This window comes from Equus caballus, chromosome X (genome assembly GCF_041296265.1).
Source record: "Equus caballus isolate H_3958 breed thoroughbred chromosome X, TB-T2T, whole genome shotgun sequence".
Taxonomy (NCBI): domain Eukaryota; kingdom Metazoa; phylum Chordata; class Mammalia; order Perissodactyla; family Equidae; genus Equus; species Equus caballus.
This window is the reverse complement of record NC_091715.1, coordinates 19661999-19689000: the sequence shown is the minus strand read 5'-3', so window position 1 is coordinate 19689000 and position 27002 is coordinate 19661999. Positions and strand designations below refer to the sequence as shown.

At 37.8% G+C, this 27002-nt stretch overlaps 1 protein-coding gene across 18 annotated transcripts in view; it reads right to left on the bottom strand.

Moving 5' to 3' along the window:
- POLA1 (DNA polymerase alpha 1, catalytic subunit) overlaps window positions 1–27002 on the bottom strand; it is a 286891-nt gene that overhangs the window by 101238 nt on the left and 158651 nt on the right. For 16 of the 18 annotated variants that reach the window (XM_023633680.2, XM_070256826.1, XM_070256827.1 and 13 more), the window contains one exon: window positions 85–201. In XM_023633680.2, the coding sequence (XP_023489448.1) occupies window positions 85–201 (117 nt within the window). Of the gene's footprint in view, window positions 1–84; window positions 202–19609; window positions 22335–27002 lie in introns of those variants that run through there. The other 2 variants (XM_023633683.2, XM_070256833.1) reach the window with 1 other exon arrangement.

Here is a 27002-nt window from a genome sequence, read left to right as displayed (position 1 = left end):
TATCTACTTCCCAGATCTAAGGGATGGCCAAACACAGCCTCCTATCCACTTCTACACAGTTCTTCAGCATTAAGTGACCATTACCTCTGGTCGAAGTACAGCTTTCATGCAGACTTGGCAAAGAGGTCCATTTCGGGAGAACTGAAGGGGAAGGTGCCGAGTTCGATTTCGACATGTTGGCTCCTCACAAATCAACCAGCCCTGGAGAGAAACAAGAGAACATTTCAGTCCTGTCACCACCATCAACAGATACAAATATAAACTCTTTCCTTTATCAAGATTCACTCATTTCATTCAAACCTTCCTTAGAAATTCTGAATAGCTCCTCACCTTTCTTGCCTGACATGTTAATTTGATTTATGCCCCAAACTTACAACTTAGGAGATGAGATCACACGAGATGTTATCCCCTTTTCTTAAAAGAAATACCCCAGCCCACATACATCAAAACTCCCCCTGCAAAACTTACATGATTACACACAGAATGTAAACTGGTGGGTTTTAGGCCATTAGTAAAGACCATAAGCAAAGTAAAAAATATACCACATAGAAATGAATGACCTTCCCAGCAGCTGAGTGACTACTGGCTAGTTACTTAACTGCTGTGATCAGTTTCCTTCTCTGTAAAATGGCCATAATAAGAGTACTTACTTTATAGGGATGTTGTAATGATGTAATACATTTAGAGTGCTTAGAACTATAGTTGGCATAAAAGAAACACTAAATGTAAACAATTCTTTCATTTAAAATTAAAAGATTCTTTTACACATGTTCTCTGGAGGCATAAAACTGCCTGCAATGTTTTCAAGGACAACTTCAACTGACCACTCTTTTCAAGTGGTTTCAAATAACCATTGCCCACTTCTCTGGCCTTTAGAACTCTCTTCTCACTTTCCTTCTCCCTTGACTGCTCTTGTTTGAATTGTCTCATAGAGATGTGATAACAGTATGCCTATTATCTTAAATCAGAATTATGTTTGCTTATGTTTAACAGATAAAACCTATCTGTTAAACAAGGAAGACAAGACTTCACAAAAAGGGGTTGAGTAAAGCTCAGGTGTTCATATGACGGCACCAAGGTCCGTAGGCTTTAGTGCTACATGTATTAGGCACAAGCCTAAGGCAAACTAGGGGGAAGCGCTGGGGTATAAAGGCGAGGAAGGTGAACAAGGTATGTTCCTGTGGTGTTCCCACCTGGGGAGCGGCAAGTAGGGACCCACTGTCTTTGGGTCTTGGAGAAGCGTAACTTCTGAACTGGTCTTGAGTAAGCAGAAGTTTGGTAGGTGGAGAAGGGAGGAAAGACAACTTAGGCAGAGAGAACAACATACGGAAAAGAACGAAGGCCAGAGAGAGCTCTGTGTGATATGATTAACAAAGGGATCAATGACATGTTTGACCCCTATCTCTGTTTCTAGACTGAGCAACATGTTGGTCTTTTCCCCCTGGATAAAGGCAGTATATATGCAAATGTGGCTTAATTACATTAGAGACTTTCATCTGCCACTTATTAACATTGCCACATGGCGTTAATCCAAAGCTGCAGGATATCCCCACTCATTGCTGTGCTGGGTGACCTTATTCCTCAGAACAGGCTCTTCTTGGAAGTAACAACAACCAAATTCAAGGGAAAGCACCAAAAATTAGTTTTTCAAGCTCCATTTATGGCCTTCACACCCAGAGAAAGTGCGTTATAGAACTTTTTTACTAAAAGAAAATATGCTACCTTTAAAGAACAGAAAATCCATCTAGTCAATACATTCACAGTAAGCTTTATTCCTACCTTCAGTCAATAGGCCGAACTATTTTAATATTTAATTTAAACTCTTTAAGTAGAGGGTCTCAAGGAGTCCTTATGAAACCTTTAATATAAGCCCAGAATTATATGAAATATTGTGGGGAAGAGGCAAAGAGTTCCCAGGTACAGAGTTTCAGGACATTATAATCTAAAGAGGAAAGCAAGGTCCACACACGGTACCAAGTACAACCGTTAAACAGCACAGAGGAGGGATGGAGTCGTGTGGATCCTATCTATCTGAGACAAACTACTACTACCACAGCAAAAGACCAGGAACTAGAAGAAAGAATCAGTGGTTCTGAATCACAGGCCACTGCTTGGTCCAATTCCTAGGGCCTATTACCACATGTCCTGGATTTCAGGACACATATTTATTCACATTTTAATATTTCTGAAACTCAGATGCATTTACAATTGACAAGTACATTTAATGACGAATTTATGTTTCCTTCAAAAAAGCTATTAAGTCAAGAGTGCAGCTCACAATCGATGGCTCCTCAGAATTAAAGAAACAAGATACTTTGGTTTGGTCTGTTCTAGGCCTGGGGGATACAAAGGGGGATAGTGGAGTTGACAGCAGCAACAGATATTAAATTTTAAATGTAGCCTACAAACATTAAAGGTGAGACTAGCTGTTTCTGGAAGTACCCATTTAGGCATATTAATAAAGGAAGCAGAATTCAAGCAAACCAAGTACGAGAAAAGCAGGACTGGACTACTCCTTTATCATTCATTTGGGTTTTACATTTGCTATCTGAGGCTTTACCCACTTTGGAATATGTATCACTTAACACTGCCAACCATAGTTGTAATTCATTCAATTCTAAACAAAATTTTAAAAAAGCAAGCAGACAGGTAACAACTATCACATTTTGAGATAATAAATTACTAAGTACCAGAAATCAGCCTGAGAGTTAAAATTATTTTTTAATTTTTAAAATACAATGTTCAAAAAGCTAAAGTTCTTTTGAGATGTTTTTAAACTTGATTCCATCAATTTCCTACAACTTCATGATTCACTAGGTGAGCTGCAAACCAAGGAGATGCTAAATTGTCACCTCACCTGTTTCTAAAGCAAACAGCTAGCTCTATCTCTGACAGAGTTACTAACTAAATGTCCTTTCAAATCATATAGAAAACAGATAATATAATTTGTCTAGACTTCCTACCAGTTATAATTAACATTAAAGAGGTCTTTTCTTCTTTGTCACCTCTCTATTCAGTACTTATTTGGGTTTGTTTGTACTTACTATCTGTTAATCTCCCTTTACAAATGACAACAATAACTAGTGCTATTATGCATGGAAATTAAACATGCTGATAACTGTGTGAAGGGAACTGGGGCTGAAAAAAAATATTAGAAGCCTGTAACTCTTTATGCCTCTTGTTTCATTTTGATAATTAAGCTTTTGGTCATGACGTATTTTAAACAAAACTCTTCTATGGGGGAAACAGGCCCTAATCATACTCAATATATGCTTTGCTTCCATTCAATTTTGTCAAGTACATTTTGGTTAACCCTTTGTTCCCCCAACAGATACTGACTGTGCTAAATCTACCTTTCAAGGAACATTTGTGTCGTTAAAAATAAATATGCCAGGTCTTTGAAAATATTGCATGATGGGACAAATCTTACAAGATCATAGTGAATTTTGCTTCTCATGGGTGATAAAAGCAAAGCAAATGAAAATACTATCACTGTATAAATTCACTTTGAATTATCACTCATAAGGACAAAACTAAACTTATTTTCATTTCCCATGTTGGACAATAATGTACAGCCCAAAGCAACATTGCTAACTCAATGAAAAACAAAAAACTTAATAAAGTGTAGTTCTTTGAAGTCCAACCTATAAAAAGGTTTGGGTTCTAGGATGTCTGCCATCCAAATATGTCATTTTACTATGCAAGACCACGTGTAAATGTCAAATTGTCATAACCAACAGGAATAAGGTCATTAAGTTTTCAGATGGCTACCTTAACCATGTTTATAAGTAGAGGGTTCAAAAGAGGTGAAGCCAACCTGTCCAATAGCAAAATAAACCTTTACCAAAACATGCAAAGATCTATCATCTGTTGCTTTAGTCTCAGCATCACTAATTCCTTGAAATCATTGTGTACGAAACTGTCAAATGCTGATTGGTTCTGATTGCTAAATTATATTTCTGAGGCCTCAACTAAAATGGTTTCTGTCTGCACATGCTAAAAAGGAATCGATTTCCACTTGTAACTGAGGCGTTCCTGGTAGTTGCACCTTAAACACAAACTGTTATTCATTTGTGTACATTTGTATTTTTAGAAGGATGCACACAGAAATCATCTAGACCTGGAAATGTGGTGCATAGGAGACACTTGAAAACGTCTTTTGAATAAACAAATGAATAGAAGCAATAAAATAAAAACACATAGGGGCAAGTTTATGGAAAATAATATGGAAGGGGTCTAAAATTCACAGGAGACAAAAAAATTCACAGTAGTTCTCATACTCTTGAATCAAATACATGGGTCCTTCTCCTCCCATTTCTAGTTAGTCACCAAGTCCGTCTACTGGCCTTATAGTCCCATCCTCACCATCCTCACCCAAGCCCATACCTCAAAGCTGATCTCCTGCAATAGCCTCCTACCTGGTTTCCCCAACTCCATTCTCTCCCACATCTAATGCAAAGACTTGCCAAGTGTAGTTCCCAAGGCCTCTCCCCTCCCATCCTCTAATTGTATACCTTCCATAGAGGGTTAGGAATACACGCTTTGGTCTGGCTTTCAAATCTTTTACAGCCTCATCCCGTTCCTCCTTTTTCATCATTCTCTTACACAAACTCTTCACTCCAGAGGATTGGTTTCCTCACTGTCCTCACCACATTTTGCCTATTGCCACCTCGTCTTTGCTCATGCTATAGAATCTCTGCCTAAAGTGTCCATTCCTTGAGCATCACTTCCATTCCTCTACTGTGAAATTTTCCCAACCCCTAGGGACTTCTCCAACTATCTCAGCTGCCTCTGAGCACACAGTGCTTTGCACTGTCCCTGAATCATCTTATTTTACCTCCTTAACTGGATGGGCAGGCCCCAGGGGAGTGACCCACTTTGGACTTGGTAGCATCCTCCCCAGTCTCTAGCACAAAGGTTCACATTCAATGAAGAATACAGAATTGAGGTTATGAAAAATGGCACTTGGGTGTGGTTTCTCCCCACCCATTCATTAATGGCTAATTTTTCATAAGTCACTGAATTCTCTGAGCCTCAGTTTCCGCATCTAGGAAACAAGAGGTAATAATATTTATCGTATTAGAGCTGTTCAGAGACTCAAATAAGAAAGCCTCCAACAATGTTCAGTAAATGTAAAATATTATTATCCTACATATGCCTCCAGCACTGGGGAACATCAGTGCTGGGCTACAGCTGACAATGCACTATTCTAGCCAGGAAAGGGCCTGATCAGTTTCCACCTGGTGTTATCCCAACATGGAGAACTACAATGATGGATACCAGGTAAGATTAGGCGGAGCTGCCTCTCAATTTGATTGCAAAATAATACAACTATGTAGTCGAAGTAAGTGAAATTTCTATGTTCTTCCTGATAAAAGCAGACTGGCTTTGAAGCTATAGATGGCAGAATAGCTGGTGAGGGAAGAGGGGGTGGTCTTCATTTTATTTTGGGATTCATAGAGATTTTCAAGAGACAACACAACACTGTGCTGCAGTGACGTACGATTTAGTTTAAATTGTAATGGCTCTCCAGGCGTGCACTGAGAGGGTAACAGGGTGAGGTCTGCCACCATACGTGCTCTTACAGAGTTCATCATATCATTACTATTTTTCTATAATGACTGTTAACTGCTCCTCTCCCCAAACTATATGCACTTTGAAAATACCAGACGCTCTTTTCACCCAAAACCATTTATAAATGTTCTGGGGTTCCCTTACAGTCACATTTTTCTGTCACAGAATTATCCCCAGTGTAAAATGGGTTTTCTTATAGATAGTGCACAGTATGGGCCCACAGCTGCCTTTGAAGAATGACATGTTGTGATTTGGGATTTCCAGAAATATCAAAAAACAAATTGCTTTCTGACCCACATTTGCACCCAAAACTGGGAGAAAATTTTCCTAAGATCTCCAGGGGAAGTTTTAACAGGAACATAATTTTGCTTTTAAAGTTAAATCTTCTATACTGCACCATGCTGGCATGTCAAAGAGTGATTATTAAGTCTCAGAGAGGTGCCAGGGTAGGAGATGAAAGAGCAAACCACGAAAAATACATATATAAACTAACTATTCACCAAAGTTAATACAAAAATATTTTTAACAAAATTATCAAAACAGAAGTGGAAAGTGCCTCGTCGGTCAATATAAGAATTTTAAATATTATTAAAATTGATTTTTAAAGCAAGACATCTCTCTAAATGAACAGTCACATGTGATTTCATCCAAGTTATTTGAAACTTATTGATCTTATCATTTGTGCAAGGACCAGACTCTGCCATCAGTTTGCTGAAAAGGATAATGGAGCACTCCCAAACTGTTATGATAGGTTAGATGCAAGCAGTGGTCCTCATTTAAACACACAGAATAGCACTACGAGTGGACAAATTCCAACCTCAGCAATTGTATATTACATGATAAATTAGCAAATTGTTCTGCTTTGCCTCACATCAAATCCAATACCATAGCCTTGTTATTTTAATTTGCAATCAGAGGTTGAACATCAGAAGATGTACCTGAGGTACATTAAAACGCCCCATGCAAGCCATCTTCTCCTGCTATACTGTGAGCAGAGAAAGCCAACAATTACCAGCAATTTCATTTTACCACTGTAGGACAATACTAGAACAGTTAAAATTGTCTCCATGCAAGCAACTGGGGAAAATATACTTAGAATGATTTTATATGGAAAATTGCATTTGAGGGTAAAAAAGTTCAATGGAGGACATGTATCCTTCTGTATGGGCAGCTGAAATCTCTCTTAGTATATTCAAGCCTATTCTATAAAATACTCTCCCTATTCATCCAACTCAAAAGCAAGCTACATTCTTAGGCTATAATAGGTCACAACTAAGTACACAGTACCTTGCTTCAGGAATAATTTTGCTTTGTCTGTCAACTGTCAACAAAGCATAAAGAGCTCATGCAAGCCATCCATGTACTGTGGATGTTAGAGATCTAACAAAATACAAATAGTAAGAATACAAGATTTCCAAGTCGCCCTGCTTTCACTTTATATGAGAAACTGAAAGCATTTTCCTCTCCACATTCCATTAATCTCCATTGTATTACAAATCTTTTCATAAAAGACTTTTTTTCCCTATGTGAAGCTACAAGTGACTTGGGGATGTAATATTCCAACCGCGATGAATGTCCAACTTCCCAACACGAATGGGTACAAATGGATGTGTCAGTTGAGGCATATAGTCATTTCAACAAGGAAAAGGAAGAAAGAATCAAATGGGATGAGATGGTAAAATGGCTACTCTGGTGCTTACATTAATATTTTAGTGACGAAGCCTCTAAGAATTGTGCACTACTTCCACCACAGCTCTGGCCTCTCAAGTCTTCACTCTTGAAAAAACATCACATTAAGTACATACACATACTAACAAACTTTCAAACGTAAACCCAAGGCCTAGTTTCATCAGTATGTACACAGAAAAAAAGACTGGAAGGAAATACTCAAAAATGCTATGCTGCTTATCTCTAGGTAGCTTCTGTTTCTGTATTTTCTAAACTTTCTACGACAAGGGTGTATTGTTTTTATAAGCACAAAACTGTTATTAATGAGGGGAAGAGAGAGTTTTGCCGGGAGAGTTCAATATAATCAAATCACTAATACATTGAAAAATATTTTGAGCTATATCATGTGTTTGGTTGTTGCCAAGATGAATTTTCAGGGAACGTGCTTATGGGAAAAAGTCTCATGAAAAAAAAGTTTTTCTTTAAAAATTTTTTTTTTACTATTCAGAAATTTTAAAAACAGGTCAATTTAAACACATAAGCAGTTCCCAAGTAGACAGTGGCTGGGCATGTATTAGCAGTACTAGAATCATTTATTAAATTAGGCCACTCACTAAAATGTACACAGCCTTTTATGGAATGTGATTTGAATACTTTATGACGTTGGATCTCTGAAGGTAGGTAATAAAACAGTTTTAAAGAGAGGTGCTTTGTTCCTCATGCCCCATCCCCTGCCTTTATTCAGTATACACAAGGATCAGCTCACATGTCCAGGGTAGAAATCAAATTAAAAAAATCAATCAGTAGGACATACCTAGAAGCTTATTACTAGCAGAGGTTTTTTTCTTTGCTTAAGTCTAGCTAAAAGTAATTTTTCTTGTTTGTTTGTTTACAGGCTAGTTATTTATTGGTATGGTTTAATGTGATATGCCTTTGGATACCAAACAACAAATGCTAAAACTGAACTATCTATGCAATTGCCTCAAAGGGCATCTTAAAATCAGAATGGAGTTCAAACCATCACCAGGCAATGTTTGTTCATTTAACTTTAATTATTTTCTCCTTGAGAATGGTACTAATGAAACTGAATATCTTTCATGGTTTCGAAGGGCTGTTTGAATAGTCTGTAAACAGAACTAAGGGTAGACAAGAGATCTGGCTGAGCCAGGGGGTTGCTAGGTGATGTAGAATGTAAACCCACAAACTTGTTAAGGTTTGCTTTGCTTTCATGCCACTTTCACACACACTCAAAAGTTTTGAGAATTGATTTTTCAGGTGGCCATTAAAAAAAGAAGAGGACTCCCCTCTGAAATTCACTCCCCCCAGATGCTCTGCCAGATCCAGAAGAGACAAAATCCATCTGACCTTTGGCTGTAACCTGGGAAACTCTTGGTTTTATATAAATGTAGGATCATAGATCTTATGAATACCCATAATTTAAGAAACAAATTCACAAAGGTGGATTTTTGAATTTCAAAAAGACATTTCTAATCATTTATTCAACTTTGAATAAAATTAAGATTTCCTTCCAGAAAAAAAAAAAATGTGTTCACAGCTTAGAGATTTAGGGCACAAAACCCTAAACCCCATGGCAAATAACTTAACACAGATTATCATCGTGACAAACCTTTTGGTTTAGCCACTCCGTCTCTCTTTTGGCCTACACCAAGTCTGACGGCCTGTGAGACTTCTCCCTTCCGCCCCCTCCCCCAAGCTCCTTTTTAAGTAGCTGATCAGAGATTGTCCAGTAAGAGCACTTTATTAGATCATCAGCCAGAGGGGTTCACAAGTACTGAGAGCAATGGGCTCAAATGCGGCACATCAGTTTTAATAGACCAGGGGCTACTAGTAAACTGCAGATACTGCTGAGAACTTTCCAGGCACTGAACTCTTGAAAAAGCACCGTCTCTCCAGCTTAAATGCAGCTGCCTCTTTCAATGCCGCAAATGGGTAAATTTGACAAAAAAGCCACCATTAAGACTACATGAAAGGCTCAAGACAACATCCTTTCAATGCTTTGTACTTCAGTAATCAGATGTACTTACTCACCCCCTCCCCCAAACCCGATCAAGAACTATTTCTGAATGGTAGGAAATAATTCCACTTTGTACATCTTTTAGTTAATCAAGACTTTCTATTCAGCAATTTGACCTTTTGTTCAAAACAGGATTATCAGTTTTTTCGCCAGTTACCAAGGGCGACTCGCATGGTGAACATAATTGCAATAATTTGCAAAACACCATGGCAACCCACATTACAACTAGGTAAATACTGGGCTTTTGTGCTACATTGTTATTTTCAGAGATGCCGAAGTCAAAGAACGAATGACAAATGAACACAAAATTTATATTTGCTTTGTCTCAAAAGAGAAGAAAATTGATAACAAGAATTGGGGGGAAACCGACTACAGCTGTAATTTCTAACTTGATTAATTAGGATGGTAACAGTCCTTAACAGTATATTCAACAAACAGCCCTGACTTCGTCTCTCCACCCACCTCTCTCTATACCACTACCACTATCCCCCCACCCCAGACAAATTTTTTCAGCTTGGAGAACAAACATCCCCCATTTGCTCTTTTCTTCAACTTAATGGAATCCTTAATTGCAGAATATTGTTCTCCTGCTCTTCACGGCAATGAAAACGGAGAAAAAGGAGGAGAGTGCCAGGGCAGACAGGGAGCTACAGTCATTTTTTGCCTGCCTCTTTTGGACACCCCAGGCCCAATGATGAGACGGCATTTTTCTGGTATCAGCAGCTGTTTCGTAGCAGACAATAAAGTAAAAACTATTTAGCTTTGCAGAAAAGCCACTTCTTTCCTCTTGGCAATACAAGGTAAGTCTACACGCCGAGATGAAGTTTCATAATTTAAATGCCAGAACATAAGATGAGAAAATAATGATGATTAAAAAAAACATACATTTTTCCTGTTAAGAAATTATTAACTGTGGTTCTGTCCATAAAGCTGTTGAAATGCATGTGTTTACTATTTGGGGAAGATGTTCAACATCACCAATGTGCTGAAAACCACTTTATACTCAGAGAGAGCCCAATTCACAAAACAATCTAAAAATATAAACTCAGTGTTCAGAAATTAATACAAAAATCAAAATCGGATTTTTAGTAGTTAACATGGTCTCAAAAATAGTTCTACAATCTTTTCTATAATACGTGTGATGATAAGAGTTATATCAGAATTGTTTTACTCAGGTATGAAACACAGGTTCTATTTTATAGTAAAGGAGCAGTTTTTTCCAAGAGGCACAAATTCTGCTAAATGCCTAGCTTTGGGGAAATTATCAAAATTGACTTTCCCGTGCAAAATGTAATGTTTTGGGATGAGAAAAGAAAAATACACACAGAAAGGGCTTGCAGAAGTTATACTGCGGAGATCTCGAAAACTACGAAGCTCCAGATGCACTCTCAACACAGCCCAGCTTTGCTTGCCTTCACCTGCCTTGTAACAAGGCAGAGCAAAAGGAGCCTCTCAAATGATCTGCATATTGCCTCTAACTTTTGAAAAATCAAATGAATCTGATACTATAATGGGTCCATTCTTATTTTGTCAGGGCTGAAAACTCCCAGACAGATCTCTAAGATTCAGCTTAGAGAAATCACAATATAATATTCTTCAGAATATGCCTCCGAAATTACAGATACTGTGATTTCTCCCGAGGAGTAGAAATCAAAAGAATGTGACACATTAACTCCTTTTCAGTCAGTGACAACCGCTTTACACTTGGAAAATATATTTTATTTTCTGGCTTAGTTCATTCCAAATTTACCATACCTGTATTAAGTGCATTCCTATCAAAAGTCCAAATGTTAAGAGGAAATTTATCCTTTTAATGCCGAATTTGAACAAGGCTTCAGTACTTTTTGATCAGATCGACTTGATGACAGATCATAAAGTGGGCCTAAAATCCCCATGACACTTGAACTTCTTTAAGAAACCCTTATATATAAATGAAATATTTTATAATCTTCTGGAATTTCTTTACTTATAACATTTTACCTAGTGTACTTGTTCCCTTCTGTCCCAAACTTATGTGGCTTCTTCTGTTTTTTTTCTCTCTCTCGTTTTCTGGCCAACTGGATAGGACGCTTCTTGATCCCTATTTGTGAACTGCAATATCCAACCCTCCATAATTCCAACAGATCACCCAAATCTCAAAATCAGGAGTGGCAAATACCTAGCAGGCATGCTGCATTCCATCTCCAACTCTATCCCCACGGTTGATAGAGGACAGAAAGCTAGCACTCAATATGAAACCCACCTGCTATCCCCACCCCAAATCCTTCTTGCTCTAGAATTCTCAACTCTGGCTGCACGTTGGAATCACCAGGGGACTGTTACAACACAGATTGCTGGGTGCCACCCCAGAGTTTCTGATTCAACAGGTCTTGGGGTGGGGCCCGAGATCTCTAACAAGTCCCCAGGTGATACTGCTGCTGCTGGTCTGGGGACCACACTTTGAGAACCATCAGCCTGGGGTACAGAATGGGCATTGGGATTTTAAAAAGCCCCCCAAGCGATTCCAGTGCGCGGCCATGGTTGAGACCCACTGTCCGTATTCTCATTTTCTCTTGTTCAAACAGAACTACTGGTTATTATCTTATGAAGAATGAACTTTATAAACTGAATCGTACTAAAAAACCCTCTCTCTCAACTCTTTCTCCTTCCATATTTACTGTTTCTTTAGATATCGTTGATGTGGTTCTCTCTTTTACTCTGTCCAAGTTCCATGCAGCATTAAAACCAGCAAAGCCTCAAACCTGACTTAATTCTTTTTAAAAAACTGACCAATTTCTATGTTGTTTACATCACGTATGGAGCTTAGTAATATTCTTCCTTTAAACAAAGAACCTTACTCTAACAATAACAATATAATTCTTACAATATGAGGTGTGCTTCATGTAGGAAAACAGAATTTTAAGAGTGCTGTTGAAAATAGTGTCTATGAAAGCAAGCACAATTGCATTTTGGACTTTGATAAGTAATATGAAATAATATATTTGAACCCTAAATTTTAAAGTTGGAAGGTACTTTAGAGCTCTTAGTTTATTCCTTCCTATTCTATCTAAGAAAAATGAGGCCCAGGAAAAAGTAGATTCCTTGTGCACTGTCACAGCAATTAGCTGGAGAACCACTCGGGGCTCTAAACTTCTAGTCTAGTACTCTTTACACGCTACACTTACTCTGCTTAACGCATGAGCCAGTAGTCGTACATGGTTCTTGAGCACTTGAAATGTGGCTAGTCCAAATTGAGATGTGATGCAAGTATAAAATATACAGTGAATTTCAAAGACTTTGTTCAAAAAAGACTATAAAATGTCTTAGTGATATTTTTAATATTTGTTATAGACTGAAATAATATTTTGGATATAATGGGTTAAGTAAAATTTATTATATTACGAATAACTATTTCCCCCCTTGTTTTTAAAAATACAAATGGAAATGTATCATACATAACATTCTAAATCTCGCTTTTGTCACTTAAAAGTAGAGGAAATTAGGGGCTGGCCCCGTGGCCGAGTGGTTAAGTTCGCGCGCTCCGCTGCAGGCGGCCCAGTGTTTCGTTGGTTCGAATCCTGGGCGCAGACATGGCACTGCTCATCAAACCACGCTGAGGCAGCGTCCCACACGCCACAACTAGAAGGACCCACAACAATGGGGCTGGCCCCGTGGCCGAGTGGTTAAGTTCGCGCGCTCCGCTGCAGGCGGCCCAGTGTTTCGTTGGTTCGAATCCTGGGCGCGGACATGACACTGCTCATCAAACCACGCTGAGGCAGCGTCCCACATGCCACAACTAGAAGGACCCACAACAAAGAATATACAACTATGTACCGGGGGGCTTTGGGGAGAAAAAGGAAAAAATAAAATCTTAGAAGGACCCACAACGAAGAATATACAACTATGTACCAGGGGGCTTTGGGGAGAAAATGGAAAAAATAAAAAATCTAAAAAAAAAAAAAAAAAAAAAAAGTAGAGGAAATTATACCCTATCAGTACTTATAGACCTGCAATGTTCTTTTTAATGGCTGCACAGAATTCTATTGTATGATCGTAATAATTCAATGAATCCTCTTCTGATCAACGATTAGGTTGTTTTTGGTTTCTAACTACAACCAATAATGCTACGAGGAATGACCTTGTACGTACAAGTACCTTTGACAACACCTACAAGTACCATACAAGGAAAGATATCCAAATTAGAATTGTTGAATCAAATGGTATATTCATTTAAAATTTTGAAAGATGTCACCAAATTGTGATCCAAAGAGGTCATACCAGTTTTCACAGCCACCAACAGTGTATGTGAGTACTCCTTTCCCCACACCCCTGCCTACATTACCTATTATCTAACTTTGAGATCTTTGTTATTCTGATAGGTGAAAAATGGTATTCATTTGGACTTACAGAGTGAGCTTGAACATCTTTACCTATGTTTATAAGCCATTTACATTTCTTTCTCTATGAATTGCTTGTTCCTGTCCTTTACTCATTTTTTCCACTAGGTTGTGGATCTTCTTCTCCTTGATTTGCAAGAACGCTTTGTATGTTAAAGAAATTAGCGCTTTATCTGTTACATGGGTTGCAAATATTTTCCCCAGTTCATCATTTCTCTTTTGACTTTATGGTGTGCGTGTGTATATACATAAAATTTTTGCTCTAAAGAAATTTTTATTTTTTAATTTGTAACCAAATTTATCAATATTTTCCCTTTTTGGATTCTGAATTTTGTGTTGTTTCAAAAAGTCTCCCCAACTCCAAGATTATTAAAAATACCTATTACTTTTATAGTTTCATTTTCTAAGTTTAAGTTTCTGACCCATCTGGAACTTGTTTTAGTATAGGGAGCAAGGAAGAAATTCAATTGTATTTTTTTTCCCAGACGACTATTCCCTACTGATAGGAACTACCCCTTTATATAATAGTAAATGCAACTCTTAGCTCTATTTCTGGACTTTCTATATTGGCTCCATTAAAATCAGGAGAGTACCAAAATATTTTAATTACCCTAAATTCCTAAAAATTTTAATAACCAATAGGTCATCTTCTTTGTGGAAATATTCCTGTGAATTTTTTAAAAATTGAGGAAGCTTTAAAGTTCTGAGTAAATTTAGAAGAGAACAATCCTAAAATGTTCAACTATCCTAGCTAAGAATAGTATACACTTTTCTATTTACTTAAGTCTTCTTTTAAGTCCTTCAATAGTACTTTTTTTAAAGATTTAATTTTTAATTTTTCCTTCTTCTCCCCAAAGCCCCCCAGTAAACAGTTGTATATTTTAGTTGTGGGTCCTTTTAGTTGTGGCATGTGGGATGCCGCCTCACCATGGCTTGATGAGCAGTGCTAGGTCCACACCATAGGATCTGACCTGGCAAAACTCTGGGCCACTGCAGCAGAGTGTGGAAACCCAACTACCCAGCCACAGGGCTGGCCCACTTTAGTAGTATTTTAAAGTTTTCTTCATATATATATCCAGTACATTTCTTATTAAGTTTATTCCTAGGTATTTAATCTTTTTAGTCATTAATGCAAACAGTATTTAGTTCTTTCATTATATTTTCTAACTGGTTGTTGGTGGTGTAGATCAAAGATATTGATTTTTTAATATTAATTTTGTAACTAGTGATCTTATTAATTTTTTTGTCTGTGATAGTTTTTTGGTTGATGTCATTGGGTCTTCCAGGTTTATAGGGATCTATAAATGATGTTAATTTCCCTCTTCCCCTACCAATTTTTATATATTATTTCTTTTTTCTTGTCTAATTACAATAGACAGTACTTTCAAAACTTGCTATTTATCAACATTTTCATTGGGCTGCCTTTAGCATAAGATTTCCTAAGAATCTAGGGCTGTGGATCCATGAACTAAGCCAAAGAATCTCTGAACTAGAAAAAAGCAACTGTATTAAAATCACTACAGACCTTTGGCTCAGAATGCCTAAAATCAACTTTGGGCTGAAGTTAATTTAAGGATATTAAATGGCTGACTAAATACTAAAATGGTTCCTTTCATATTGGGGGTATTAATCCTTTGAAAAGCTCTTTTTCCTAACATGGTTTTCTTATCCAATCACTTCTCCTGGCTCTACCTCTTAAAAAAAAGTGAAGTTGGAGAGATCTCAACTTTGGGGGCCCCAGTCTCTTTTTTCATAAAGAAGGGTGCTGTACCAGGCTGGATGGTTGTAAGGTCTGTTCTAGCACAAGGACCCTCTAATTCTGTGACATAATTTTAAAAAACGAACATGAGGTTCTCCATAAGCCTCATGACTTATCCAGAGCTGAGGTTAGGAAAATATGCACATGTTCCTATCACTGAAAGCATTTGCTCTTATGTAAATCTCATTACTCCACCATTATTAAGTTAGGATTTCATGTTATTATTGCTTTCCTTCAGCTGCTCCTGGCTGAGTAGTACACCTCAGTCAATGTCTAGAGTTCTGGTTCTCAAAATCTGGTCCCTGGACTGGCAGCATCAGCATTACCTGGGAACAAGTTAGAGATGCTAATTCTCGGGCCCCACCCTAGACCTAGAATCATACTCCAGGGGTGGCACCTAGCAATCTGTGTTTAACAAGTTCTTCATGGTGTGGCTGTGATAAGTGGGCATGTATTTATACAAATAAGACTTAATAAGTATAAATCATGAGGCTAAATGGCACACTCTGTCAAGTTATGAAACATATAGAAGCCCGGCTGAGTAAGAGTGCTAGAATGACAGAAGAAAGGCAAAAAGTACATTATCAGTTGCTAATCCTGACATTTGCCCATTATGCTAACCCTCTCAAAGCCCCAAATACTCTATGCCCTTCTGAATCCCTAGATTACTAAGGATTTTAATAGATATTCTCAGAGCCTACAATTTCTAAATTGCAAGAAACATAAGAAAAGAATCTCTGAAGAAAACATCGTTCACCTTAGCAGATGTTTTCATGTGTTATTGAAACAGGTTCAAAGAAACCTTCTTTAGATTCAGCTCCCCAGCTCTCTTGACCTTGCTCTGAATCTTCTAAGTAGCCCCTGAATCTATTTTTATGTCTCACCCATCTGCAACAAGCCTGACGTGCCTCCCGGGGATGCTGAGATGATCTCAGGCATGCCTGTCCATTTGCTAGTCTACTTCTGATTCCACTCTGGGGCTTAGGAGATGCTTTTGGGAAAAGATTCTCTTTAGCTCCTCATCTGATGTTTTATATAACAAAACTAAAAAATTTAACTGTGTTGCATAAGTACAGTCACTGAGTGTTCCTGCAGGAAAGCAGAAAATGGGGCTGGTGTAGGCCATTAATTTACTAATAACAGAGAAGTCTCTACCTAATCAACTCTCCTTCCCTGGGAACATGCTCTAAAAGCCAGCAGAGAGATTGACATTTCCACATGCTGGACTTCAAACTATCACTGAAGAAGGAAAGCCTCTAGTAACAGAATGGATTTTATGAATTCTGTGGAGATGAAAGAAGGTCTGAGAAACTATGCTAACTGACCACAAACCTGACACACAGTTACGGAACACACAGAATTCCCCCACATCAAGGTGGTCAAATACCTGAGGCATTTTCCATACCAATATGAAAGGAGGAAGACTCTCACTCTGTGGCTACATTTACATTGTCACTAGAACATTAATAATCATAAAGGTAGGTACAGGTATCCGGAGTGGGGATATACCTATTCACATGTCTGGTAACCTGATTCCCTAGGCAGAAAGGATTCATTCTTGGTCTAGCCCAGCTTCTATTGTAGCTGCCTATACCAGGAACATCGTTAAGAAAACAGCATTTAAAGTGACTTTTAAAATGAACCTCCCCCCGCAAAGAGTCATATTTTTCACATATTTGTATGAATTAAATTTAATAATCAAATATTTAAATCAAACTTACTGAGGGCAAACAACATGCTGGACCTATATTTAAAACATAATTGCAACTGGATCTCTTGGGAATGGATATTTTTATCTGGGAGACCTGGAATGCAAAAAAGCAAGCATGACTTATAATGCCGGAGGTTCCAATGTGCTAATATAAAAGACTAAGAATATTTTGAGGATGGAGGAAAGAAGGGAAGAAGTAGAAGAAAGGGAGACAGAAGGGCAACCACAGGCCAGTCCCCCCAGGGGCTGGGATTCCATCTTTCAGCTTTGAACCCCGATGGCCTAGCGTAGTGTCTGAGGCACTGCAGGAGCCGAAAAAAATGTTCTTTTAATTTTAAACTGATAGAATTAAACTCTATGATATCAAGATTAATTCGGATGGCTGAACACTCCAGCTTTGCTCAGGCTGGGATGCCTGTGAGAGTCCAAAAGCCCTTCCCTTGCAGGAGGCCGATAAAGAAGCCCCGCAGCAAAAGGGAACAACAGGAAGCAACTCAAAGCTCTCCCCTCCCCTCAAGGCTTCCGGAGCCAAGTGCCTCGGGCAGGCTCTTTCACCCCTGGAGCCTTGGGGTGTGCCCCCCTTGGATATTGCAAGTAACACCTACCCTGCCTCTTCCATGGGATAACAACATAAGCATCATGTGGGACCAGTATCTTAAAAGTGTAAAGACTTGTAAACAACTGTAATTCCCATGTACATACACTCAGGTCTTCTTTCCCACCAATATACAGCACAGTATTCTTGGGCTTTTCTTCTTGAAGGGATATTTAAAATATTTCACCAGAATGTTCTGAATCTGAAGCCACTGCCTAGTGATGGATTACTTAGCAATAATGATGTGATCCATTTTACCTGGAAAATGGAAAACAGTGCATCTTCTCTATGTCCCTTCACAGCAGACAACTCAATGATGATTGCATTAATTAAATATTGAATAGATAACCAAAAGATATGTTTTCTTGGAAATTACATCTTGAGAAAGATTATGTTTGAAGCTAAAAAAAATTCCCATCATCCACTTTGCTGTGGGTTGAACCAGGCTTTTCTGGTGGAAGTTAGTGTTAAGAGAATTCAAAGATATCGTTACTTTCTTACCTCCTCTCAAGCCTTCTCAAAGTATATGATTTTTGGAAATAATGCCATGTCTCAAGTTTTTTATCCCCGGATGATTTTTAGTTCCATTGTGAAATGAGCAGTTTATGAAATATTTTAGAAGTATGTAAGCCTTGTCTGAAAGCTCCAAAACAATCCAGAACATCATCTATGCTGACTGAGGAGTGAAAATATGAGAACACAAGCTTCCACTAAACAACCAAAACGACTCTCCCTGTGTGCCCATGAAGAGAAGCCCAGCATTATTTAACCTTTTCCCTAACATGGACAACATTAAAAAACACTTCACTTACGAATTTACAGACTAAAAGTAAGCTTGAACTGGAAATGCCACAGAGAACTGCCATTATGTTCATAATTCAACTTTGTGTTATTCAATGCAACCTAAGGGGCAGCTTTTGTAGAGCACAAAATATGAACTACACATTTCTGAAAGGTCACGGGAACACTAGGAGACAAGAATAAAGTGAATTAGTGAAAAATGAATTCAGTGCAGATTTTTACATTAGAAGTCAAAGTTAATACAGTTTCTTACTAACAAGGCACCATCGATCTCTCAGAAATGGTGAGCTGTAACATTAAAATAACTTGCTAAATATTTCATATAATGGTTTGAATCTTTCCCTCCACAAGGCATAGAAAAGGCTCTCCTTTCCCTCGATGTTTAAAATGTGTTTGCCTTAAAAAAGTAATTTCCTAAAAATGCATTTTCCTTCTTATTAAGAACCCCAGTGACTCAATAGCTAAAAAAGTGGAATCTATGAGAGCTGAAAAAGATTTAGCTTGATATTAAATTATATTTTCATTACCATTAAGAAATATATATTTTCAAGGTCACTATAAATGTTAATGTAAATTACTGCTTTAAAAAGAGCAAGCATGTATATTTTTGAACAAAATAAAACCTCATACTTTGTAAAGGCTTCATGTATTAAAAAAATACAGAAAGTCATTTCAAGTAGAAAATTAGCTTACATTCTTTCTGAAGAACAAACACATTAAATTAAAACCTCAAGGCCAAGGAAATGCAAAGGAAAGACCAAGTCCTTATAATGGTGTTACAGAGCCAGGAAGCAGGGTACAAATGAGACTAGAATTTTCTAAGTAACTCCAAGTCAGAAAGATACTCATTTGAAGATTATTTCCAAGCTAAAAACTTCGTGAAATAAATAAAAACAAAGAATGTAATACCATAATTCATAGAAAGCTGGAAGATGTCCTGTGTATATTTTTAAAAACGCACTAAATTGGAAAGGGGAAAAACTGAGTCATTTTATTGGCAAACCTACTAAAATCTTCAAGAAAATACTGAATATAGGATAGATTTGAGTAAAAATTAAAAACGTCAAAATGATCAAATTACTCATACAAATTTCAAAGAACAAAATCAAAACAATTTTATTGAGATATTGATACTATATAAAACAAGAATGAAAAATTAATGATAAAATATTTTATTTTAGCTTCATATTCAAACAATTAGCTTATAATCTACATTAATATTTTAAATCAAATGGAAAAAGTATTTTGTCATTAAAATAGTACACTTGGGCAAATCTAGTCTATTTTACTAGTCTATCTTAAAATAATTTAAGAAATAAGAAGTACAAAGATAAAAATCTTAATATGCAGTTTGGTAAAGTTCAAGTCAGTCTTTGAACAACACGTTTATCTATCCAGTAAAGCTTGTGTTAATGCGATGTAAGAGTTTCGCAAATTCAACTTTAATGGAGCATAAAAGTGCTTTTGCTTGAAAGTGAGATCATTTTTAAAAATTCAAAGCATGATCACTTTTTCTTTTTTCGTAGGAACAATCTGATACAAGCAGCAAAGCTTAAATAAACTAGAAACATTTCAAATGATCCATAAAGGATTAATAAGCACGGCAGGAAGTCCTATAGGCTCAGCGTATACATTTTCCATCTTTGCTCCCCATGACGGGCACGATATGAAATTCTAAACAGAAGTGAAGTTTCAAAGTCTCTGAATGTTAAAGGGCTGTTGTGTCGAGGTGAGAGGTCACAACTTAGGGCTCTCTAATTTGAAATGAATCAAAATTATGATGGTATTAATATGGACAAGAATCATCCAAATTTGGACATTCAATTAAAAAGGTCTTCTTGCTGAGGGTAATAGCTAGTGGTCAGAAGCAAAACTAAGGCAAAAGGAGTAGTGGTAAGCTATAGGCCGCTAATATAACAAGAACAAAATGACAGCTATTATTTTGGCAGAGATAATCTATGCTCAAACACAAAACACACATGCACACAATTTCTTTCAATACAATTTTCTTGTCTTCCCACTGACTTCTGTGATTACTACAGAAAGCAGGGTTCTAAACACATTTCTCAATTGAATCCTCAATCAATAATAGTAAAAAATTCAGATGGAGGATATGGGAAAATGCATTATGGCATTAGTAACTGTTTGCAAAACAGGCTGGACTTATCAATATGCACAGAAGTTGATAAGAGGAAACCTCAGATACCTAAAACAGATATTTTTGTCACCCCAAAGCTCAGTCACATTGCCTGTGTTCATCAAATCGAAATTCTTTTTCATTCTTAGGTTGGGCAGTCTTCCTTCCTAATCCTTATAACTACTAATTCTTCAAGAATAAATATACTCACAAAAAATTCCCTGCTTTAAATAAAAATGTAAACAGCCTTCACAGAATACAAAGCCTATTTTCTATGAATGATGAAATGCCAAATTTTCTCCATCTGTAAACATAATTACAACTCGGCACAGCATCCTCAATTGAAGTCAGTAAGACCACCATAGCTCTTTAGTGAGCACCTAGGTTTATCACTGGAGTAAACACTCAGGGTGAGGCGAAAATATTCCTTAGTTTTTACACAAACTTTAGAAAGTGCCTATTTTTCAACCTCTGGTGTTTTAATAGTTCCTTGACAGAAGCATAAATTATTCATGCTACTACAACGAAATTTACTTTCTTAAAATGAAATGCAAATAGTAAATGAGAAGAGTGACATTTAACAATTCCAGTGAATGTTGGGATCAACAAGAGAAAAGCTTAAAAACAGACAAACAAACAACAAAAAAGAATTTGTCGTAAGTCTTATGTGGGAGTACAATTGTCAATGTTTCATGTATCAGCCATCCCTGAGAATGCAGAGGGCCCCTCACTAAGGCTTTGGCTATTTTATTGCTAATTCACATTACCATTGGCAGATGGGTACAAGAAATGCAGTGGAAGCAATTAAGACTTCCACAGCAATAAATTCCATCATTTACTGAACACCTATTTTGTTCTCTGAATTTTCTAACAACTTGATAGAGCAGGATACAAACTGTCACTCTTATGTGGAGGTGCCGTTTTTTTTGCTTCTCCCCAAAGGCCCCAAGTACATAGCTGTATATTCTAGTTGGGGGTCCTTCTAGTTGTGGCATGTGGGACACCACCTCAGCATGGCTTGATGAGTGGTGCCATGTCCACGCCCAGGATCCGAACTGGCAAAACCCTGGGCCGCCGAAGCGGAGCACGCGAACTTAACCACTTGGCTACGGGGCCGGCCCCTCAGGGAGGCTATTTGAAAGGGTATATGGGCTTTGAATCAGACAGGCCCAAATTTAAATCCCAGCTCTATGATGTATTATCCTTCTAACATTGGCTGAGTTTCTTATTATAAGATTCAGCTTCCTCATCTGTAAAAGTAGAAAAATTATCACTCACCTCACAGGGTTGCTGCAAGAATTACATGATACCATCTATGTAAAAAATGTTTAGCAAAGTGTTTGACAGATAGCTCAAAAAATATTAGTCTTTCTTCTTTTTCCTGCTCTCCAGAAGTCTAAAAACTCATAGGGAACAAAACTATTTGCCAAATAAAAGAATATAACTATAATAGACTGTATTAAAGAAATTATAGAATAAAAGTTATACATTCAAAGTTCTCTAGGAATTCAGAGGGAAAGAAAAAACCTCCCACAGTTGTAATGTCGACAAAAGACTTCCTAGGATTGAGATGGGCTTGGGTCTTGAAGGTTGAGGAGAATTTAAACAGAGATGGCAAGTGGATGATGTCAATCCCCTGCAGGAACAATGATTTGGCAGCGTCGTTGGACGGGAAGGTCTGTGGGGAGGGAAGGTTGGATTATATAATGTTTCAAATGTGAGAATAAAGAGTTTGGCTATAATTCTATATAGATTTAATTAAGCCACTACAGGACCCACGAGTGTATATAAATTGTGTCCATTTTATTCTAGAGTGGAATATGAAAAGAGGACAGATGCTAGCTATAGAGCTAAGGTCAAAAAACTGTCCAAATCCGTTTGGTTTATAGCCAGTATAATCTAAACCACAAAAGGCAAGCATGATTAAAAAATAGAGTTCCAGGCAAACAAAAATGAAAGCTGAAAATTTTGAAGAAATGAGATTGAGTCGTAAACTATAGAGCTTAAAGAAATGAAAGGGAGATAAGAGTGCTATTTACAAACTTTAAAAAAGCATAAAGGAAGGTGGTTGTATTCATTTAACATTAAACACAGGTGTGTAGTGGGCAGTAAGGCCTAGAACAGAGAGAAGAACATTTAGATGAGCCATGGGGGAAAACTTCTGAATGTGGAGCTTGTGAGGATGAGAAGACAGCCCAGCAAGAGATTGCAGCAGTACCATTAATGCAAAATATTCAAAAGATTTTCAAAGCACAGTGGCAGAAAGATAGATTTCTCAAGATGCAGTGTTTTCGCCTGGGTGACCCGCAGACGACATGTTAGTTCTACAATTTATGACTTTTGGATTAAAGCTGGGAGAGGGGGGTGTCCTTCCAGACATGGAGAGCCCTTAATGATGGCACAGCTACAAAACTGCACAGTGATCAAGAGTTACTGAACTAAGAAAAACCTCGCCAAGTACTCCCTCAATTATTTCGGCCCTTGGGCATTTCGGTGGGAAACTACTCATTGATATTATTCTTTTTCCAACATTCATTTTATAGAATATCAAGACAGAGTCAAATGTTGACTTACTATGGTAAATAGAGGGGAAAAAAGCCTGCTTTGATTTCCTTTCCTTTATTACCACCTTGGTTTTGTGTTTTAGAATGTCGATTATGTTTGAAAAGAGGTGGAGGATGGGGGGATATGCTCATCTCTTCAATGAAGACAAAAGATAGCAGCTATTTCATTCTGCTGTGTGTCACCCCCCCCCCTTAATTCTCTCACCATCATATTAAATTGTGATTTTCAACAGGGTCCTGAAAAATGTATTCTATTTTACTTGTTATTCTAAAAGAATTAGAAGGCAATTATAGGGAAAGGATAAAAATAGGGCAAAAATGTTTTTGTGTTTTTAGACCAGCTAAAATTTTCAGAGTTTAAAATGACTAGAAAGGCAAACTGTTAGGTATTCAGAAGGAAAATGTGAATGTTTCCCCAAAGGCATTATTAACAATTAATAATCATTACACTGGTGCCTTGTTTACCTGACCTTGTGTAAATTCAGCAGCCTGGTAATTAGACCCATATTTTGCACATTTGTATATTTCCATGCATAGATTTGACTCACTCATTCATCCATTAAAATTTGCTTGACAGACGTAGATGAATAATCAAGCTACAATTTGTATTTACTGGATTATAGAAAATTGCCCAAACTGTTAAGTTCAAGGAAAGCGCATTCTTGTCTCTCTCTTCTGACTGATGTAAAAGCAATTACACATCAGAGGATTGCCCCAAAGCTCTCAGAAGAAGTGGCACTGCTTTTGCAATCTGGGGTCTTTAACAGTATCCTTTTTCTGAACAGAGACTGTTTAAAGATTAACTCTAATAGAGGGAAGAAAATATCTCTGTGCAAGTAAATTTATCATTTAATTTATTACACTGTAATTTCATATTAAAAAGCCATATTCTGATCAGCCTTCTACATCCAAAATAAACAATAATGCAGCTTTATTCCACAAAGACTATATAGGCGGTGCAAGTTTTGAAGAGGAGAATTAAGGCAACTTTTGGGGGATAGGTTTATGACAAACACTCCTCCCTCACTCCCCCTAGAAAACAAACAAACCTCAACAACAAAACCTGCTCAAAACTCTCCCTGCTGCAATCAACGAGAAACAAAGGCGCTGCTAACATATTTCATGCAAAGAAGCAGAACATATTTTAGTGTTAACTGTTCCCTAAATTCTGATTTTCAGTACTAGCCAAACACGCCGTCATGTGGAACTGTATTTTACACCGTGGTATTTATTTTGCTTTCGCAGTCACTAACCGAACCATCGCTAATACACGTTTTCTGGTCCAAGGTACAGTTCTTCTTTTACACAGCTGAAGATACAACAATTTTGCTGTCTTAAATCCATCTCTTCAAACTGCTTATTTTGATTGTCTACTTTAGAAGAAAAAGAGTGATTCCTGACTTTTAAAAAAATGTGTGTGTGCATAACCAGCATTATCAGATTTTTTAAAACCTCTTAGATCATAAATCATATTTTATAAAAATATACATAAAGATGTGACTATACATTTTGTATAACCTTTACTACGGACATTTAGCTCCACATCTGAAAAAGAAATAAGGATTGCTTAGAACCTGTTTTCACAAACATTAGATTAACATTTATGCAGCTCAGAATTTGCCTTGCAACAGATTCTCTGGATAGGCAACAATTAGACATCATAAGTGCCTTACTTATAAATTCGACAAACAAAAAGGTTCCCCAAACTTCTGAAACGTGCACCTGATTCTTTAACATTACCAAAACCTAGTTTGTTTCTTCCTAACAATCCATCTTTTCTTCCTATAAAAAACATCCTGACAGATGTCAGATATTAACTTCCGCGACGATGGCCTGAAATCACCTAAAAGATCACCCAAGAACCAGGTAAAGCATTAGTTTAGAAAAATGAGCTGTTCTTACAATTCACATGTTTATAAACACAGAAATGGGAATTCAGATGCTTCTAGTGTGTGCGACTTCACATAAAACTGAGTGTCTGCTGAGTCCATGGCATTGTAATAGGCGTTTCAGGGGTCTTGTGTCAAGAAGACATGGTCCTGGCAGTTTAATATGATAAAACAACTTTGATTTTAAAGCCCAACACAAAAGCTATTTGGCTGACTCTTGGCCTCAACAGAAACAACAAGGGAGGGTTTTGTAGGATTTTGAAAGGGCGGGGGGGGGGGGGGGGTGCCTGCTGTCCCAGGAGCCTGACACTGCTGCTCAGACAAAGCTACCTCCCAGTGTGTGCCTTGGGTGATCCCCTTTTCTTTTTGGTTTATTATCTGTTTGGTTGGTTGTCTTTTCCAAGGGTCCAAGTGCTGCAAATTGCACTCTACCTGTTAAATAAAAAGGGAGGAAAGTAGCAAAAGAAGTACAGCTGTTCTATCAACTGCTAGTGACGGTCTGATAAAAAACGTCATCTAAAGTCGTGCCCATTCCCTTGCTCTAGCTTATTCCTGCAGAGTGGCTTATACTACAACTTCAGAATGGAAATAAAACATTGCACTACTACTCTCTGAAAATACTTAACTCTGTGTCACAAACTCAAGCTATCTTTTAAAAATAGGAAATAGCCATTTTGAAGGTAGACAGAGGTTCCCTGAAATCAAGGCCATACAATTCTATAATGAGCCCTTCAGTGCTCATTGCACTATAACCACCATTGCAGCAGAACAGGGAGAAGGTTCTAATTGTGTTAGAAGAAGGAGGTTGGATAGGATGAGCTTTTCTGAGGCCCCCTCCAGAAGCCTGGATTTCACGTTCTATTATCAGCCACTTTCCAACCTCCACTGATTTTCCCTAACCTGTCACCAGCACCACTGAATGTATGATGACCAATGAACAGAACAACTCTCCAAGAGGAGGCAAAAGCCAAGTAGGCCCCATTACTCTTCTGCAAGGGCACATTTGTGTATGCTGGAGCTAGGGAAAGAGCACAGCAAAATGGACAAATACACACATACATATGGTGCTAAGGGAGTCTCAAAACTGTGTGACTGAGTATTTACTTACGGTGTTAACAGCAAAAAGATAATGACCACCCAGTTAAGAGAATCTATGCAAGAGGAGTTTGAAAACCAGCTCTGTTGCTAAGAAGCCAGTTTCCTGGTCATAATCTGAGGGGCATGAAGAATGCTATTAGATAAAAGGAAAGATCACCACCACACCTTTGGTTCAAGAAGCAGAGACATTTTTTTTTTTTTTTAAAGATTTTATTTTTTCCTTTTTCTCCCCAAAGCCCCCCAGTACATAGTTGTATATTCTTCGTTGTGGGTCCTTCTAGTTGTGGTATGTGGGACGCTGCCTCAGCGTGGTTTGATGAGCAGTGCCATGTCCGTGCCCAGGATTCGAACCAACGAAACACTGGGCCGCCTGCAGCGGAGCGCACAGACTTAACCACTCGGCCACGGGGCCAGCCCCAAGCAGAGACATTTTTTAAGGTGAAAATAGGTACTCTGTGTGTGTGTGTGTGTGTGTGTGTGTAATACAAGAGTAAGTTTAACCTTTCGAGATGCCTAAAGTGATTAAAATTTAATAGTAAGAGAAATTAAAGATGACATTCTAGAAACTACTGTCCACTGAGTGTGGAGTCATTAATAATAAAAAAATAATTGGCCATTCCATTAAACATAAATGCTGCACCGACAGCCTCTCTGAAGCTTCCAAAAATCATTCCCGTGCTCAAATAAACAAGTCCTGTGTCAGCCATGTCCCTGGCACTATGCTCTGCTCAGGGACATGAAGCTAAAGACAGCAATACACAGCACAGCTTGTGTTCACAAGGAGCTTGCAGTCTG